This window comes from Bos javanicus, chromosome 16, assembly GCF_032452875.1.
Source record: "Bos javanicus breed banteng chromosome 16, ARS-OSU_banteng_1.0, whole genome shotgun sequence".
Taxonomy (NCBI): Eukaryota; Metazoa; Chordata; class Mammalia; order Artiodactyla; family Bovidae; genus Bos; species Bos javanicus.
The window spans coordinates 61,612,295-61,631,133 of record NC_083883.1 but is presented as its reverse complement, the minus strand read 5'-3'; the positions used below and the strand labels follow the sequence as shown (position 1 = coordinate 61,631,133).

Below are 18,839 nucleotides of genomic sequence, written 5' to 3'. Positions count from 1 at the left end.
TCGTTGCTCTGTGAAATAGGAAATGAAGGGGAAGGGGTTATGGGGAACTCTAAGCTGTGTGTACATAAACATTTGGCTGTTTTTGTTTGTTTGTTTGTTTGTTTGTTTGTTTTTTAAAAGAAAAAAGCTGTGAGCCCATGGACATTTGATTAAAAATATGTCCTCTGAAGAGAGCTGTCAAACATTTTTCTTGATGGGTCTTCCTAATACTATTTCTCAATACTACTTTCTACATCACTGTATAATTCTTCAAAATTGCCCAGAAGTCAGATATTGGCTTTTCTTTTTTGTGATTGAGGCTACATTGCTGAAACTTTGGTCTTGGTCATCACTGAAGAATTTGCAATTCATCTGTGGGAGATGCTCTGATGGCACCACAATGAATAGGGCATAAAGAGCTATTTTACTTCAGTCTCCTTCACTTATTAATTTATTAATTACATTTTTAAAAAGCTATATCCCCTTCTCCTACCTCATTTTCTTCTTTCAGATCCTTTAGCTCTGGGATGGACCACTTTGGATCTTCTTCATAGCTCTTATCTTGTATTTTCAAAGAATTTAATTTAGAATCCTTTAATGGCTCCTCTGAGGTGACTGATCCAAGGTGACTGAAAGTCTTTTCATCATTAATATCTTGCTAGTAGATAAGAAAGAGAAATTATTTTATTTTCTATAGTAACGCTGTTTCCAAAATTTACACACCTATAAATTCTGGGGGCAATTTTTCACTACGGTTCATGTATATGCAACATTATTTTCTAACTTTATGCACTGACTCTAGGTATTCCCATCCCATTAAATTAGTTCAGGCCAAGGGCTTCCCAGGTGGCGCAGTGGTAAAGAATCTGCCTGCCAATGCAGGAGACATAAGAGACATGGGTTCAACCCAGGGTCAGGAAGATCCCCTGGAGGAGGAAATGGTAAGCCACTCCAGTATTTTTTCCTGGAGAATCCCATGGACAGAGAAGCCTGTGGCTACAGTTCATTGGGTCGCAAAGAGTTAGACACGACTGAGGACGCACGCAGAGGTTAACAATATTGAGTACATATTATGTAATGTGTACAGGGTAGCTCTGTGGGTATAAAGATGAATGCAACAGGGGCCCAGCTCTAAAAGAACTCAAATATAGCATGAAGATACACAATCAGATAATCACAGCACAACCCTCAGTGTAGAGCCAACACAGAGATGTCACATTGACCAAAATAATACTGGAGAAGGAAGATGTCTGAGAACATGTAATAAAGGAGATAAATCAAACTGTTAGGATGCCTAAAAGAAAAGCAAGGATTAGAGGGAATTGGGTGTATAGAGGGGCTTCCCTGCTGGCTCAGCGGTAAAGAATCTGTCTGCCAATGCAGGAGACGTGGGTTTGATCCCTGGGTTGGGAAGATCCCCTGGAGAAAGAAATGGCAACCCACTCCAGAATTCTTGCATGGAGAATCCCATGGACAGAGGAGCCTGGTGGGCTATAGTCCAAGGGGTCACAAAAGAATTGGATACGACTTCGTGACTGAACAACAACAAGGTGTATAGAGGTAGGTTTATGCATGTATATAGCATGTTAAAATACAGGCTGGGGTACAAGAGAGAAGCTTTAGGCCTTATCTCTCTGCAGAAAAGATGTCCTTATTTCATTTTTAGGACTGAACTATGATTATTTAAAGACATCAACACAGTGATGATAAGATATTCTAAAAACTTTTAAGGCTGAAAATTCAATTCAGTAGTTAAGAGTCAGGAAACATAACTGTTCTAATCAAGTAATAAGAATTAACAAAAATTCAGATTTCAGAAAGTTTTACAGGTTAAACAAGCCCAATTAATTTTAACTAGCTTTAAACTAAAATGAAATCTAAAATGTTGATACTGCTTTAAACATGCAGCAATAAACATTCATACACATTTTTCAGAGTAGGTTAATCTCCCAATAGTCAAATGGTCTTTTGGAAAAACAATTTTACTGAAATATAATTGATTTACAATGTTGTGTTAGTTTCAGGTGTACAGCAAAATAGCCTTTCCTTTTTATCTTTTCTAATAATGCAAGTCCACTAACAAAACAACATTATCCCTATAATTTAAGAAGTCATATATATAAAACATACTTACAAAAAATATTTTCATATTTTATTCAAAGAATAAAGCTTTGTTATGTCCAGAAAAAATAAATTTGGGGACTCTCAAACTGAGCCCAACCTGTATTTTTAGCTCAGTACTTATTGCCATGAGGACTATGAGAGACTTTGAAGACATGTCTATTTATTTGCTCATTTGTTGAAAAGTCATTTAACTTATTACTTACTAATGTGCATCACTTTACATATATCTAAAATGGGGATCTTAAAGAAATAACCTGGTAAAGTGGTTGTGAAGATTAATTAACTAGTACGTGCAAGGACTGAAACAGCGCCTGCCACACAGCACAAGTACAGTACGTGTCCCTGTTACCTTTTTATCACGATGGTGTGATCACTCACCTAGAGTCAGACATCCTAGAGTCTGAAGTCAGGTGGGCCTTAGGAAGCATCACTACCAACAAAGCTAGTGGAGGTGATGGAATTCCAGTTGAGCTATTTCAAATCCTGAAAGATGATGCTGTGAAAGTGCTGCATTCAATATGCCAGCAAATTTGGAAAACTCAGCAGTGGCCACAGGACTGGAAAAGGTCAGTTTTCATCCCAATCCCAAAGAAAGACAATGCCAAAGAATGCTCAAACTACCGCACAATTGCACTCATCTCACATGCTAGCAAAGTAATGCTCAAAATTCTCCAAGCTAGGCTTCAACAGTATGTGAACCGTGAACTTCCAGATGTTCAAGCTGGTTTTAGAAAAGGCAGAAGAACCAGAGATCAAATTGCTAACATCCATTGGATCATCGAAAAAGCAAGAGAGTTCCAGAAAAACATCTACTTCTGCTTTATTGACCATGCCAAAGCCTCTGACTGTGTGGATCACAACAAACTGTGGAAAATTCTGAAAAGAGATGGGAATACCAGACCACCTGACCTGCCTCCTGAGATATGTGTATGCAGGTCAACAAGCAACAGTTAGAACTGGACATGGAACAACAGACTGGTTTCAAATCAGGAAAGGAGTTCGTCCAGGCTGTATACTGTCACCCTGCTTATTTAACTTATATGCAGGGTACATGATGAGAAATGCTGGACTGGATGAAGCACAAGCTGGAATAAAGATTTCCAGGAGAACTATCAATAACCTCAGATATGCAGATGACACTACATTTATGACAGAAAGTGAAGAAGAACTAAAGAGCCCCTTGATAAAAGTGAAAGGAAGAGTGAAAAGTTTGGCTTAAAACTCCACATTCAGAAAACTAAGATCCTGGCATCTGGTCCCATCACTTCATGGCAAATAGATGGGGAAACAGTGGAAACAGTGACAGACTTTATTCTGGGGGGCTCCAAAATCACTGCAGATGGGGACTGCAGCCATGAAATTAAAAGACACTTGCTCCTTGGAAGAAAAGCTATGACCAATCTAGACAGCATATTAAAAAGCAGAGACTTTGCCAACAAAGGTCTGTCTAGTCAAAGGTATGGTTTTTCCAGTAGTCATGTATGGATGTGAGAGTTGGATCATAAAGAAAGATGAGTGCCCAAGAACTATGCTTTTGAACTGTGGTGTTGAAGAAGACTCTTGAGAGTCCCTTGGACTGCAAGGAGATCCAACCAGTCCATCCTAAAGGAGATCAGTCCTGAATATTCATTGAAAGGACTGATGCTGAAGCTGAAACTCCAATACTTTGGCCACCTGATGCGAAGAACTGAAAAGACCCTGATGCTGGGAAAGATCAAAGGCAGGAGGAGAAGGGGACGACAGAGGATGAGATGGTTGGGTGGCATCACTGACTCAATGGACATGAGTTTCCGCAAACTCTGGGAGTTGGTGATGGACAGGAAAGCCTGGCGTGCTGCAGTCCGTGGGGTTGCAAAGAGTTGGACACAACTGAGCAACTGAACTGTGGTATGGAATAATACATAACAATATTATTGTTATTACTGTGGGTAGGAGTTGCCACAAGGTTTACAGAAAAAGTTAGAAATGAGAACACTTCAAGAAACATCTGAAGTGTGTAGAGGGAAGAAAAAATAGCATTTGGATCCATGCAGGTAAGGTCACAACTGCACCAAGGTGGCAGCAGAATTCAGCATATGAGAGAAATTATGCAGGAAAAAGCATGGCTGAAATGAAGGTTTAAACCAGCAAATGATGAGAGACAAGGTAACTGTTGAGATTACTGTGTAGTTTCCAAACTTCCCCAGGTTTGCAAATGCCTCAGTTTCCTCATTGCTAAAATAAGGTTAATTATAGTCACTACAACTTCCTGGTAGCTCAGCTGGTAAAGAATCCGCCTGCAATGCAGGTGACCCTGGTTCAATTCCTGGGTCGGGAAGATCCTCTGGAGAAGAGATAGGCTACCCACTCCAGTATTCTTGGGCTTCTGTGGTGGCTCAGATGGTAAAGAATCCACCTGCAATGCGGGAGACCTGGGTTTGATCCGTGGGTTGGAAAGATCCCCTGGAAGAGGCCATGGCAACCCACTTCAGTATTCCCACCTGGAGAATCTGCATGGACAGAGGAGCCTGGTGGGATACAGTCCATGGGGTTGCAAAGAGTCGGACAAGACTGAGCAACTAAGCACTACCTCACAAGCATTTTATGAGTATTAAATAATATATTAAAAGTGCCTTTTATAGTGTCTGGCATACAGTAAGTACTCATTAAATATTAACAATAATAAAAAGAATATGACAGTATTTGCAAAAACCTCTTACCAGGGTATATAAGTCACTCTCTTTTGATTGTGGACTGATCTCTCGGTCTTCATTAAAATAGTGCTGCTGGGAATGATAGCCCAGCTCTTTCAGGACCATGTCCTCAGGCGTCACACTGGATTTAGTGTATAAAGCTAAAGGGTTGAGGTCTCTGAAACCCTAGGATAAGAAAAAGGAGGAAGAGTTTAGTTTCTCAGAAAAAAATGGAAACAGCACTTCATGATCCTCAAATGTTGTGGAAATGTATTATCTTCTAAAATTTAATAGAATTTTTCCCATACTGATAGTGCTTGCTAGCCACAAAAATGATCAACACCAATATTAATGGTGATGTAGACACTGTTATCAATTTGAAAATAAGAGAGTGTTGCTCTTCTCTAAGAAAACTTCAGAGAATTAAATACTTGGGAGTAAGACAGAATCCTCCATTATTTAAAATAAAAGCACTCACATTCTAAAGGACAATAAGCCAAATGTAATTTTCTGTGGTCATGTGAAAATTAAGAAAGTGCTGTGCACTCAGTAAGCCAGGCACCTCACAGATGTCTCTTAAAGAATCAATCAAATAACCTTCTGTATTAAATTCTCTTATACCTTGAAGGGTTGAGATTAAACAAAATACATTACAAAATACATTCAGACTGTTCCACCTTAGAAGGGACATTTTCTCGGCAAACAATAGCATGACCCTCTGTCCTCAAAACATGGTGGAAATAGACATCTTCATTTGAGGACGTGTCACACAGGAAAATGTTCAGGATCCCATCTACATATTCATCCACTACCCCTACTAATGGCTTCAAGCCACACAACTTCTGGAACTGCAAAACAGCTCTGGATGTCCAATGTTCCTGAAATACAATCAAGATGTGAGATTCAGATGACAGATTCAAACATCAATTATAAAAACCAAACCACAAATACAAGTGAATTCCTAATGAACTAAAGATTTTAGTGGAAAAATCAAACCATGAAAACAGAATAACACATTTGAGGATATTTATGATTTGGGGATGAGAAAAGGTAGAATAAAGGAAAAATGATGAAAATGGGATTATGGGGAAAACTTATCTTAATGTGATGAAAAAATTCCATGTTTGGAAATGATTGAGTTAGATTATTGGACCAACCCTCCCAAAGAAACTAAAAATTTTAGATAAAATATTTTAAAAACATGTCCAAAAAAGCGTCAGAGAACGAACAAAAGATTAACAAATTACCAGGTCAGAATTAAAGGGAAAGTGGGAACTATTTTCGTCTTAAGGTTATCTGCTAATCCAGGCTAATCTGAACTTCGGTTTCAATGATGTTACAGGTCAGAGGACAGAAATTCAAGCCAGTATCCACCCATGATAGGGAGTGGAGAGGAGTTTATTAAGTTGAGTCCCTAGGGATACATGCTCAGAATAAGGCAAAAAAAGAAATAAATTAGCCTTCACATGGATTTGCAGCTCAATTTTCACACCAATTGGGTGGTACACAAATCTTCACGTTGTTCATCTGGATTAACATGGTTCTAGACTGCTAGGTGCCTAGCAGAAGAGAATGCAAATCTTTCTGGAGGCAGGCAAACTCAATCTATATTCCAACCAATTTTACAAAAAATGTTTTAAAAGTCAATGAGCAGGACATAGGCAAAGATAAAAGTATATAAAGAGACAACAAATCACAAATACAATATAACTAATACAAAACCTCAGAAACTTTAGATATCTGAATTTCCAGATGAATTACAAAACAACTAAACTTACTACACGTAAAAACAAACAAAAAATGAAATTAACTTGAAAGCTTCTGCAGAGATCTGCAATCTATTAAAAATCGATCTAGCAGAATTAAAGAATCAAGAGAACTTTTAGAAAGTAAAAATATAATAATAATAATATTAGAATTAGAAATTAGAAAGTAAAAATAGAGTAATAATAACCAAAAGTAAAACCCTAATGAAAGTGAAAATGAAGTCGCTCAGTCATGTCCGACTCTTTGCGACCCCATGGACTGTGGCCTACCAGGCTCCTCCGTCTATGGGATTTTCCAGGCAAGAATACTGGAGTGGGTTGCCATTTCCTTCTCTAGGAGATCTTCCCAATCCAGGGATTGAACCCTGGTCTCCCACATTGTAAAGAGATGCTTTACCGTCTGAGCCACCAGGGAAGTCTCAAAACCCTAACGCTGCTGCTGCTAAGTTGCTTCAGTCATGTCCAACTCTGTGCGGCCCCATAGACGGCAGCCCACCAGGCTCCCCCGTCCCTGGGACTCTCCAGGCCAGAACACTGGAGTGGGTTGCCATTTCCTTCTCCAATGCAGGAAAGTGAAAAGTGAAAGTGAAGTCGCTCAGTCGTGTCTGACTTTTAGCGACCCCATGGAACTACAGCCTACCAGGCTCTTCTGTCCATGGGATTTTCCAGGCAAGAGTACTGGAGTGGGGTGCCATTACCTTCTCCCAAAACCCTAATAGGTGTATTCAATAACAGATTAGGTAGAAATAAAAAATAAACAACTATGGCTGATTCATTTTGATGTATGACAGAAAACAACAAAATTCTGTAAAGCAATTATCCTTCAATTAAAAAATAAATTTCTAAAAAATTAGTAAAGTGGAAGATAATTTAGAAAAATTACCCAGAATGCAACACCGAAGACAGAAATGTATATAGATTACAGAACAGAGGTTAAAAGATATGGCAGGTAAAGTGAGAAGGTTTAACATATTTTTAATTATGGTTCTACAAAAAGAGAGAAACAGAAGGGGGGCTATAAATATGAATATAGGGAAAAGACAGTAACTGAGGAGACAATGGCTAAGAATTAGATAGATTTAATGAAAAGTAACAATGCACAGATAAAAATTCCAATCAACCACAAAGTAGGATAAATAAGAATAAATCGACACATAAACATATTAAAACTGAAGAACACGGTTTTCAGACTTCAGAAACATGGTAGAGTAGTAAAGACTACCTTTGCCTCGCTCCTTCAATCTATATCCAGTGAAACAGCCACAACTCAAAAAACGTACTTCTGCCCAGCACAACAGGGCACTGCAGAATTCCACACATCTGCACACCCAAAGGGAGATGGACTGAAATGCACAGAGAAGCGGGGGAACCGCAGAGTCCATGCTGGCAGTCCTGGCCCTCTGGGTGAGGTAGTGAACACACAGCTGCAGAGAACCTGGGAGCCACAAGGAAGGCGGTGCACGCAACTGTGGCCACCTGACCGTTCCTGGCACCCACGGCCGCAGGCGGGAGCGGCAGCGGGGCCTGGGACCCTGTCCCTCCAGCATCTGAGAAGCCCACTACCCCACCTGCACCCCCTTCATCACCTCTCCCCACAGCAGGTCCTGTGTCTCAAGAGGAGCCCTGACACAAGGGAAGAGCCCACAATCCAGATGACAACAGCAGCTATGGCAGAAGCAAGTCAGCAAAGACCCTGGCACAAAAAGCAGTGACAAACAATGCATGGAGCCACACCTCTTACAGGGAAGGTGGAGGCTGGAAAGTGCCAACTCTCAAATACAACCAGAGGCTGCTGCTGCTGCTGCTAAGTCGCTTCAGTCGTGTCCGACTCTGTGCAACCCCATAGACGGCAGCCCACCAGGCTCCCCAGTCCCTGGGAGTCTCCAGGCAAGAGCACTGCAGTGGGTTGCCATTTCCTTCTCCAATGCATGAAAGTGAAAAGTAAAAGTAAAGTTGCTCAGTCGTGTCTGACAACCAGAGGCAGCTCAGGTAAAAAAACCAAAAACTTAAATGATTGCGCCACCTACTGGAGGAAACCGAAATCCTACTCTGTCATTCAAAACCAGCTCAGGAACACTTCATCAAACACCACCAAGACTCACAGCGACACTGTATCACAAAAAGACAATGACAATTCTCCAGAAACCAAAGTCATGGAATACTTCAATTTAACTGTTAAAGAATTCAAAATAGCTGTTGTGAAGAAATTCAATGAGCAGTGAGAAAGGTAGGTTAATGAGCTCATGAATAAAATTAATGAACAGAAGGAATATTTCACCAAAGAGATTGAAACGCTAAAAAAGAAAAAAAGAAACAAACAGGACTTTGTTGGTAGTCCACTGGTTAAGAATCCACCTGCCAATGCAGGGGACGTGGATTTGATCCCTTGTCCTGGAAAATCCCACATGCTGCAAGGGCAACTAAGTCTGTGGGTCACAACTACTGAGCCTTCATGCTGCAGCCACTGCAGCCTGTGCACCCTAGAGCCCAGGCTCCACAACAAGAGAAGCCAAGCAACGAGAAGCCCACATACTGCAACTAGAGCACAGACCACCATCTCACACCATACACACAAATTAACTCAAAATGGCTAAAGATGTAAACGTAAGTGAAAGTCACTCAGTAGTGTCCGACTCTTTGTGACCCTATGGACTATATAGTTCTGGAATTCTCCAGGTCAGAGTACTGGAGTGGGTAGTCTTTCCCTTCTCCAGGGGATCTTCCCAACCCAGGGATCACACCCAGGTCTCCCGCATTGCAGGCAGATTCTTTATCAACTGAGCTATTAGGGAAGCCCAAGACTAAATGTGAGACCTGAGACTAAATAAAGCTCCTAGAAGAAAACACAGGCAGTATGCTCTTTGACATTGGTCTTAGTAATATCTCCTTAGATATGTCTCCACAGGCAAGGAAAACAAAAGCAAAAATAAATAAAAGGGACTATACCAAGCTAAAAGCTTTTGCACAGCAAAGGAAACTAGCAATATAACAAGACTGTCTACCAAATAGGAGAAGAAAGATTTTTGCTAATGATATATCTGATAAGAGGTTTATCCAAAACATATAAAGAACTCATACAACTCAACAATAACAAAAATAGTCTGGTTTGAAAATGGGTAAAGAAACTGAAGTGACATTTTCCAAAGACAATACACAAATGGCCAACAGGTACATGGAAAGATGCTCAACAGCACTAATTATCATGGAAATGCAAATCAAACCCACAATTTGACAGCACCTTACACCTGTAAGAATGGCGATTATCAAAAAGGTAAGAAATAGAAGTGTTGGCAATGGTGTGGAGAAAAGGGAACTCTCATATACAGTACTGGTGAGAATGTAAATTGGTGGATAGACAGAGACAGTATGGAGATTCCTCAAAAACTTAAGAAGAGAACTACTATATGATCCAGCTATCTCACTTCTGGGTATTTATCCAAAGAATATGAAAACACTAATCTGAAAATATATCTGCACCTTCACGTTCTTTGGCATTATTTAAATAGCCAAGATATAAATCAAGTGAAGTGCCCATCAACAGAAGAATAAAGAAGATGTGGTATATAAATATAATGGAATACTGCTCAGCTATTAAAAAAAAAAAAAGATGTTACCTTACCATTTGCAACAACATGGATTGAACTTGACCATTTTATGCTAAGTAAAATAAGTCAGATGGAGAAAGACATATATCACATGATTTCACTCTTGTATTTAAAAACTATTAGACAAACAAAAAATAATGAACAAACCAAACACACAAATATGTACATACGGAGAACAGAGTACTGGTTATCAGAGGGGAAGGAAGGCGGGTGGGCAAAAATGGGTAAAGGGGGTGGGGTCATCTGATGGAAAACAAACTTTTGGTAGTGAGTATGTGGTAGGATATATGTACACAGAAGTGGAAATACAATGTTGTACATATGAAACATAATGTTATAACTCAATGTTACCTCAATAATATAGTTTTGTTTCCTAAAGAGTAAATTTGTAAACTTCAATTTCATTAGCAGATAGTTCTAATACTATATTGAAGGCAAAAGGAGAAGAGGGTGGCAGAGGATGAAATGGTTAAATAGCATCACCAACTCAATGGACATGAATCTGAGCACACTCTGGCAGATAGAGAAAGACAGGGAAGCCTGGTGTGCTGCAGTGAGGAGCAGTGAGGCCCTGCTTAGGAGAGTGAGGCACAACTTAGCAACTGAACAACAACACAAATGGAAGCTACTGCTAAGTTATTTAAACAGACCAATATGGGATAATAAATGTGTACAGTATGTATAATTAAGAGTTCTGAGGGGAAAAAAAAAAAACAAAATTAGGTGCATAATTACAACTACACAAATATATGTATCTATATGGATGAAAATGGCTCCTGTTCCATCCCATGCCAAACATCTTCTACAACAATGTCACTAGAGAATTCTTTAAAAAATTTATTTCTGCTTGCGGCAGTTCTCTTTAGTTGCTCCCCAGAAACTAAAGGACAGCATCCAGCATGTACACACTGCTGTATTTAAAACAGATATCCAACCTAACCTAAGATAATTGAACTCTGTTCAATGTTATGTGGTAGCCTGGATGGGACGGGAGTTTGGGAGAGAATGGATACATGTATATGTATGGCTGAATCCCTTTGCTGTCCATCTGATCTATCACAACATTGTTTGTTAACCAGCTATACGCCAATACAAAATAAAACGTTTTTTAAAAATAAAGGACAATGTCCAGACTCCTGCACATGGCTGCAGGTCTCCACCTTAGCCTCCTATTTCTCTGACATCATTTGCCATGCACCAACTGCAGCACCCCACTCCAGTACTCTTGCCTGGAAAATCCCATGGACGGAGGAGCCTGGTGGGCTGCAGTCCCTGGGGTCGCTAAGAGTCGGACACGACTGAGCGACTGCACTTTCACTTTCCTGCATTGGAGAAGGAAATGGCAACCCACTCCAGTGTTCTTGCCTGGAGAATCCCAGGGACGGGGGAGCCTGGTAGGCTGCAGTCTATGGGGCCGCACAGAGTCAGACACGACTGAAGTGGCTTAGCAGCAGCGGCAGCAACTGCAGCTCATCCTCTATTACATAGCCAAACAGAACCACTTAAAATTCCTCAAATTTGAGATATTTCATGCTACTCTTCCTTTGCCTGGAATGCCTTTCTTGTTTGTTCAGTTATGATGCTAATCTTCCTTCAAAATTTCATGCAAATGTCACCTCTTTTAAGACACTGTCTCTGATTACGTTGAACAGAAACGAGGGCTGTTCCTTCTGTATTTCTATCATACACTATAAAATTCCCTAGGAAATCTGACACAGTACAATTATTTTTGTCTACATGCCTTTCTCCCATACTGTCTACAATGACTTTCTTTTTCATGTTTTATTTTTTTATCCAGAGAACTTAGAAGATCTTGGCATCAAATGTTTGCTTATTAAATGGGAAGCAAACAAACATACCTCTACTGGTCTCACCCATGCCAAAGAACAAGGGATAGCCTGAGCAGGAAGCTTTGTGTAGCAGCACCTGCAACAGACAGATACATGAATATTTAATCATATTTTAAAACTGCAGTTTATGGAATCTCTTATCCCTTTCTTTAAAAAAAATTATGCATTTTTGGCTGCGCTAGATCTTCTTGCTGCATGTGGGCTTTCTCTAGTTGCAGCAGGTGGCGGCTACTCTTCACTGCAGCGCGCGGGCTTCTCACTGAGGTGGCTTCTCTTGTTGTAAAGCACGAGCTCCAGGCATATGGGCTTCAGTAGCTGTGGTGCAAGTCTTATCCACTTCTTGATTTCAGTTTTTCACACCATTTCAGAGTATTTAATGCATGCATTTTTAAATGAAATGTCTTAACACTTCACAGTAATGTCTAAGAAAGAAATTTGTAAAACATAACAGTCTTTGAAACCATCAAATTAAAACATAGGTGGAAACAATCCAAACTTCATGATATATATATGCAACACTTAGCATGACCCAAAGCATCATTTTCTCAATAAGAGAATGAAATTTAGTCTCATGGTCCATTCAGATTCACAGTCATGTGAGAGAAAACACACGAGATTGTAATCTAACTGTGAAACTAAATGACCATTTGCCAAATCTGCACTACGAAGAAAGGGGTAGAAAGGAGAGAGGCAGGAGAAAAGGAAGAGAGGTCCTAACTCCCCCACAGCTCCAGCATTGTGGTTCAAACCTAAATTGTTCTTAATGAATTTATTAACTCACTTGAGGAACCTCAGGGAAGACTTCTGAACAGTTCCAATGTTTCCAAAATCTGGATAGAACACTTCAACTTCCTGTTTCCCGAGAATTCGATGGATAATGACCCGATACCACCACTTATCCTCAGAAATCCTTACACAACAGAGATGTCCTGGCTGGATAAAACACTCTGGCATGGCATATCGATCAGAAACCAACTGATTAGAATAACAGCGCCTGCAGAATTCCATAAAAGAAATCCATAGAAAAAGAAAAAAATTAAAGATCATTTTTACTGATGTATCAAGAGCAGGAAAGTCTTGGCAAAAGGCAAAGAAAAATTCTCACTTTTTCTGATTTGGTAATGCTTATTATGATACCAATTAATTTTCTTTTTCATGTCCAAATCCTCTCTTTTTACCAATAAACTTTTTCAAATAGAAATTTACTAAGTGATCATTATGTAACATTATACCAAGTATTCTTAGCATACATATATATAGTGATACAGTATATAATATAGTGATATATATAATATAGTGATACAGTCAACTTAGAAAAAACAAAGTATGCTTTTGGAGAGATACAAAATAAATTACTCTTATATGTGACACCAATGTAAAAATCAGATTGCTGCTCATGAATAAATCTAGTGAATAAAAACATAAACATTTTATACAGTGTTTACTAACAAAAGACATTATTCAATAGAGAAAAGATAATTTAGAGTGGTAATTCTCTAAGTGCAGTTTACAAATTCCTGGGACCCTGACACACTTTCAATAGTTCATAAGATCAAAGCTATTTTAATATATTGTATTATTATGAAAATAATTATCTGCCCTTTTCACTGGGTTAACATTTGCATTGATGGTATAAAAGCAACGGTGCCTTTGCTTTTACAAAGTTTTACAAAAGGGTAAAACTCCAGGTGCCTTTGCTGAATCAAACCAGTGGCATTCAACTGTACTGCTGCTGCTGCTAAGTCAGCTTCAGTCGTGTCCGACTCTGTGATCGGACAGACGACAGCCCACCAGGCTCCCCCGTCCCTGGGATTCTCCAGGCAAGAACACTGGAGTGGGTTGCCATTTGATTCTCCAATGCATGAAAGGGAAAAGTGAAAGTGAAGTCGCTCCGTCGTGTCCGACCCTCAAGCAACCCCATGGACTGCAGCCTTTCAGGCTCCTCCGTCCATGTGATTTTCCAGGCAAGAGTACTGGAGTGGGGTGCCATCGCCTTCTCCAATTCAACTGTACTAGCAGTCATTCATTTTTCACTGCCATGCATTCCCAATTAAAATTTTTTTAAAGGGAAAAAAAAGGCTAATTTCACTTAAGAATGTCCATGATAAAGCAATAAAAATTATTAAGTGTATTAAATCTCAAACACAGAGTGACTATCTTTTCAATATTCTCTGTAACAAAAAGGGAAGTACAAGTACAATACTTCCTAAATTGCCTTAAGGAAAAGCACTTATGGATTTCAGTTGTGAACTGAACTAGCTGTTCTGTATGTATGTATGTGCGTGTGGAGTATTGTTTTTAGTTGGAAGATGAATAAGACACTATTAAACACCATTTTTGCTTGAAAGGTCCACTAAGAAACTATGTTTATTCAGATTTGGGTATTTGACACACACTTTCTCAAGAATGAAGTGGGCTTGTCACTTCCAGGAAAATATTTACAGTATTTATTGTCAATGATAAAATTCAAACCTTTCCAATTAAAATTAGGATTTTCGAAATGTTACATCTAGCACTATGAGCTTGACAGCTTTCTAATACATAATACTCTCCTGATGATATCAGAAATACTAATGAGTGTGATTTTTAAAAAATATATGTGTGATGAAACATCCACATTTGGAAGATGTATGTAACTCACTGCACCAGTATTTTCCAAAAGACCAATGCATGATGTTCCATTGAGTCTACACTTAGAAGGTCTCTATGCTTACTTATATAGTGGAAAGTGACAAACACACTCAAGGGATTAGATCTCATGGTTAAGAGTGCCTGAAGAACTACGGACGGAGGTTTGTGACACTGTACAGGATCCCAAGAAAAAGAAAGGCAAAAATGTTGTCTGAGGAGGCCTTACAAATAGCTAAGAAGAGAAGACACGCTAAAGGCAAAGGAGAAAAGGGAAGATATGTCCATTTGAATGCAGAGTTCCAAAGAATAGCAAGGAGAGATAAGAAAGCCTTGAGAAAGTGAGTGATCCATGCAAAGAAATAGGGGAAAACAATAGAATGGGAAAGACCAGAGATCTCTTCAAGAAAATTAGAGATACCAAGGGAACATTTCATGCAAAGATGGACACAATAAAAGACAGAAACTGTATGGACCTAACAGAAGCAGAAGATATTAAGAAGAGGTGGCAAGAATAAACAGAAATATTATACAAAAAAGATCTTCATGACCCAGATAATCGTGATGGTGTGTTCACTCACCTAGAGCCAGACATCCTGGAGTCTGAAGTCAGGTGGGCCTTAGGAAGCATCACTACCAGCAAAACTAGTGGAGGTGATGGAATTCCAGTTGAGCTATTTCAAGTCCCAAAAGATGATGCTGTGCAAGTGCTGCATTCAGTATGCCAGCAAATTAGGAAAATGCAGCAGTGGCCATGGGACTGGAAAAAGTCAGTTTTAATCCCAATCCCAAAGAAAGGCAATGCCAAAGCATGTTCAAACTACTGCACAATTGCACTCATCTCACATGCTAGCAAAGCAATGCTCAAAATTCTCCAAGCTAGGTTTCAACAATACATGAACCAAGAACTTCCAGATGTTCCAGTTGGATTTAGAAAAGGCAGAGGAACCAGAGATTAAATTGCCAACATCCATTGGATCACAGAAAAAGCAAGAAAGTTCCAGAAAAACATCTACTTCTACTTTACTGACTACTCCAAAGCCTTCGACTGTGTGGATCACAACAAACTGTGGAAAATTCTTCAAGAGATGGGAATACCAGGCCACCTTAACTGCCTCTGGAGAAATCTGTATTCAGGTCAAGAAGCAACAATTAGAATTGGACATGGAACAACAGACTGGTTCCAAATTGGAAAAGGAGTACATCAAGGCTGTATATTGTCACCCAGGTTGTTTAACTTACATGCAGAGTACATCATGTGAAATGCAGGGCTAGATGAGGCACAAGGTGGAATCAGGATTGCCGGAAGAAACATCAATAACCTCAGATATGCAGATGACACCACCCTTATAGCTGAAAGCGAAGAGGAACTAAAGAGCCTCTTGATGAAAGTGAAAGAGAAGAGTGAAAAAGTTGGCTTAAAGCTCAATATTCAGGAAACTAAGATCATGGCATCTGGTCCCATCACTTCATGGCAAATAGATGGGGAAACAGTGGGAATAGTGTCAGACTTTATTTTCTTGGGCTTCAAAACCACTGCAGATGGTGACTGCAGCCATGAAATTAAAAGACACTTGCTCCTTGCAAGAAAAGCTATGACCAACCTAGGCAGAATATTACAAAGGTTTGCCGACAAACCTTCGGCAAGGTTTCCCTGGTGGCTCAGATGGTAAAGTGTCTGCCTGCAATGCGAGAGACCCTGGTTTGATCCCTGAGTTGGGAAGATACCCTGGAGAAAGAAATGGCAACCCACTCCAGTACTCTTGCCTGGAAAATCCCATGGACAGAGGATCCTGGTAGGTTACAGTCCACAGGGTGGCCAAGAGTTGGAGACGACTGAGCAACTTCACTTGCCGACAAAGGTCCATTTAGTCAAAGCTGTGGTTTTTCTAGTAGTCATGTATGGATGTTAGAGTTGGATCATAAAGAAAGCTGAGTGCCAAAGAATTGATGCTTTTGAACTGTGGTGTTGGAGAAGACTCTTGAGAGTCCCTTGGACAGCAAGGAGATCCAACCAGTCCATCCTAAAGGAAATCAGTCCTGAATATTCACTGGAAGGACTGATGCTGAAGCTTAAGCTCCAATACTTTGGCCACCTGATGCAAAGAACTGATTCACTGGAAAGGCCCTGATCCTAGGAAAGACTGAGGGCAGGAGGAGAAGGGGGTGACAGAGGATGAGATGGTTGGATGGCATCACCAAGTCAATGGATTTGAGTTTGAGCAAGCTCTGGCAGTTGGCAATGGACAGAGAAGCCTGGCATGCTGCAGTCCATGGGGTCACAAAGAGTCAGACATGACTGAGACTGAAATGAACTGAATGCTCACTCTAATAATGCTCTGCTACTGCTGTTTTGAAATTCTTCATTTTAAAACAAGAAGTCTTGCATTTCAAGTTTGCACTGGAGCCTGCAATTATATAGCTAATACTGGATCCATTCAAAGTGCAAAGTTAAAAAATGGATTTTAACATAGTAGAGTTTGAAAAGTTCAAATTCCACATTACATCTAACCTTAAGAAACCACTACTTGTCAACGTTTCATATACTTTCAAAAGAGTATTCACAATTTTCTGAAAAGGCTGTTAAAATACTCTTTTTCCCAACTATGTACCTATTTGAGGCCAGATGTTTTCATAAACTTTCACCAAAAGAATGTATCTCAAGAAATTAAAAACAGAAACAGATACTGAAATACAACTTTCTTCTAGTAAGCCAACTACAGCTATTTGCCATAAAAATATTATATTCAGAAAAATGAACTTATCATGATTTTTAAACAATATTTTACATTTTCGCAGTTTCATTTTTGGTACAATAAATACTGATAAGCAAAGGCTCTTCTGAGTCCTTAATTTTTAAAACCCCTGAGACCAAAATGTTTGAGAACTGATTTAACAAGGTATGTGAAAAATACATTGAAAATAACAGATTCCTACCGCATTTCAATCATCATGTCCTCAAGTAACTCTGATGAATCCCTGCTGTAGATTCGGATGTAGAATTGACTAGGAGAGAGGATATACTCCACAAAGACACCCACGAGGGTACTGGTATCTAATGGGGGCAGTCTGCATAATTTCTTGTCCCGCACAGCATCTGGTGGGATGTCATGATTTGCCACTGCCAAGTTGAGCTGGGATTTGTTAATTTCTACTTGCTACAAATTAAAAACAACAACAACAAAGAAACCACTATAAATCTTTGAGTAACATGTCAAACTTTGACAATGTTTCTTAAAGTATATTTCATGAGTTACCTTTACTAGAAACATCTGGCAAATTATAAAAATGAAAATTCTTAGGCTGTAGCCCAGATTCAGTGATTCAGAATATCTGGAAGTGAGACCCACAGTTATGCCTTTAAAACAATTTCCAAGATGATCCTTACCTATCTTAAAGTACAAAAAGTACTGTCTTATATTACATAAAGAGAGTTAAAAGTGTGTCGCACACAACTGCTCTGCACAAAACTGAAAACATGGTGCTTCAAATACTTAGGGTGAACTAAGTTACAGCCTAAATAAGATACAGCCTCATCCTCACCAATCCTACCAACAAAGGCAACTTTAAAGAATGGATTAAATTTCAGACTACTTTTCCAACCAAAAATGGGGCTTCTCAAACACTTTCATTCTAAAATATACTATTTTCCTTTAGGCTTTTCTATCATCCTCTAGAAAATACAGCAGGCTCTCCAAATAAAATGTTTTCCTTCCATGAAAGAAGCCAGGTGTAAAGGGCAAAAGGGAATAAGAGGAAGCAACTCATTTCTTAATAATGACAAAATAACTAACAGGAGATGAGAACACAAAAGCGGAGAAGTGTGTGTGTGGAGATCAAATAAAAGAGAAAAGCACCCTACAACTGAGGCTAGGTGCAGGGGCAACGTGCAGCAGTACTGAGAATACAGTTACAGCCAAGCTTCTCAGGTCTTCCCTCTGAAGCCCTGAAGGGTTTTCAAGCCTACAGAAACACATGGACAGAGAATCAATGTCTGTCAAGCAATGTCATCCTCACACAATAGTCAACTCTTCAAAGCCAACTGAAAACTTTGAAATGAGACTCAAGGAAAGCTAGTTATATAAAAGGCTGAAAACCAGAATAAATGCTGTATAAGATGACTTCAGACCAAAGTTCTGGTCTTGTCTAAGAAATCATATTTCCAGAAATAAGACTTTTTCTCAAACAGAAATTTTGTCTAAAGAAACACTCATT

General features: G+C 39.4%; 1 protein-coding gene across 2 annotated transcripts in view; it reads right to left on the bottom strand.

Moving 5' to 3' along the window:
• Positions 1 to 18,839, bottom strand: part of TDRD5 (tudor domain containing 5) — an 86,162-nt gene that overhangs the window by 12,166 nt on the left and 55,157 nt on the right. For both annotated transcript variants that reach the window (XM_061383348.1, XM_061383346.1), the window contains exons 9-14: positions 17,562 to 17,782; positions 12,778 to 12,990; positions 12,006 to 12,072; positions 5,453 to 5,653; positions 4,803 to 4,961; positions 473 to 637 (exon numbers count right to left, since the gene is read on the bottom strand). In XM_061383348.1, coding sequence (XP_061239332.1) covers positions 473 to 637; positions 4,803 to 4,961; positions 5,453 to 5,653; positions 12,006 to 12,072; positions 12,778 to 12,990; positions 17,562 to 17,782 — 1,026 coding nt within the window. The remainder of the gene's footprint in view (positions 1 to 472; positions 638 to 4,802; positions 4,962 to 5,452; positions 5,654 to 12,005; positions 12,073 to 12,777; positions 12,991 to 17,561; positions 17,783 to 18,839) is intronic.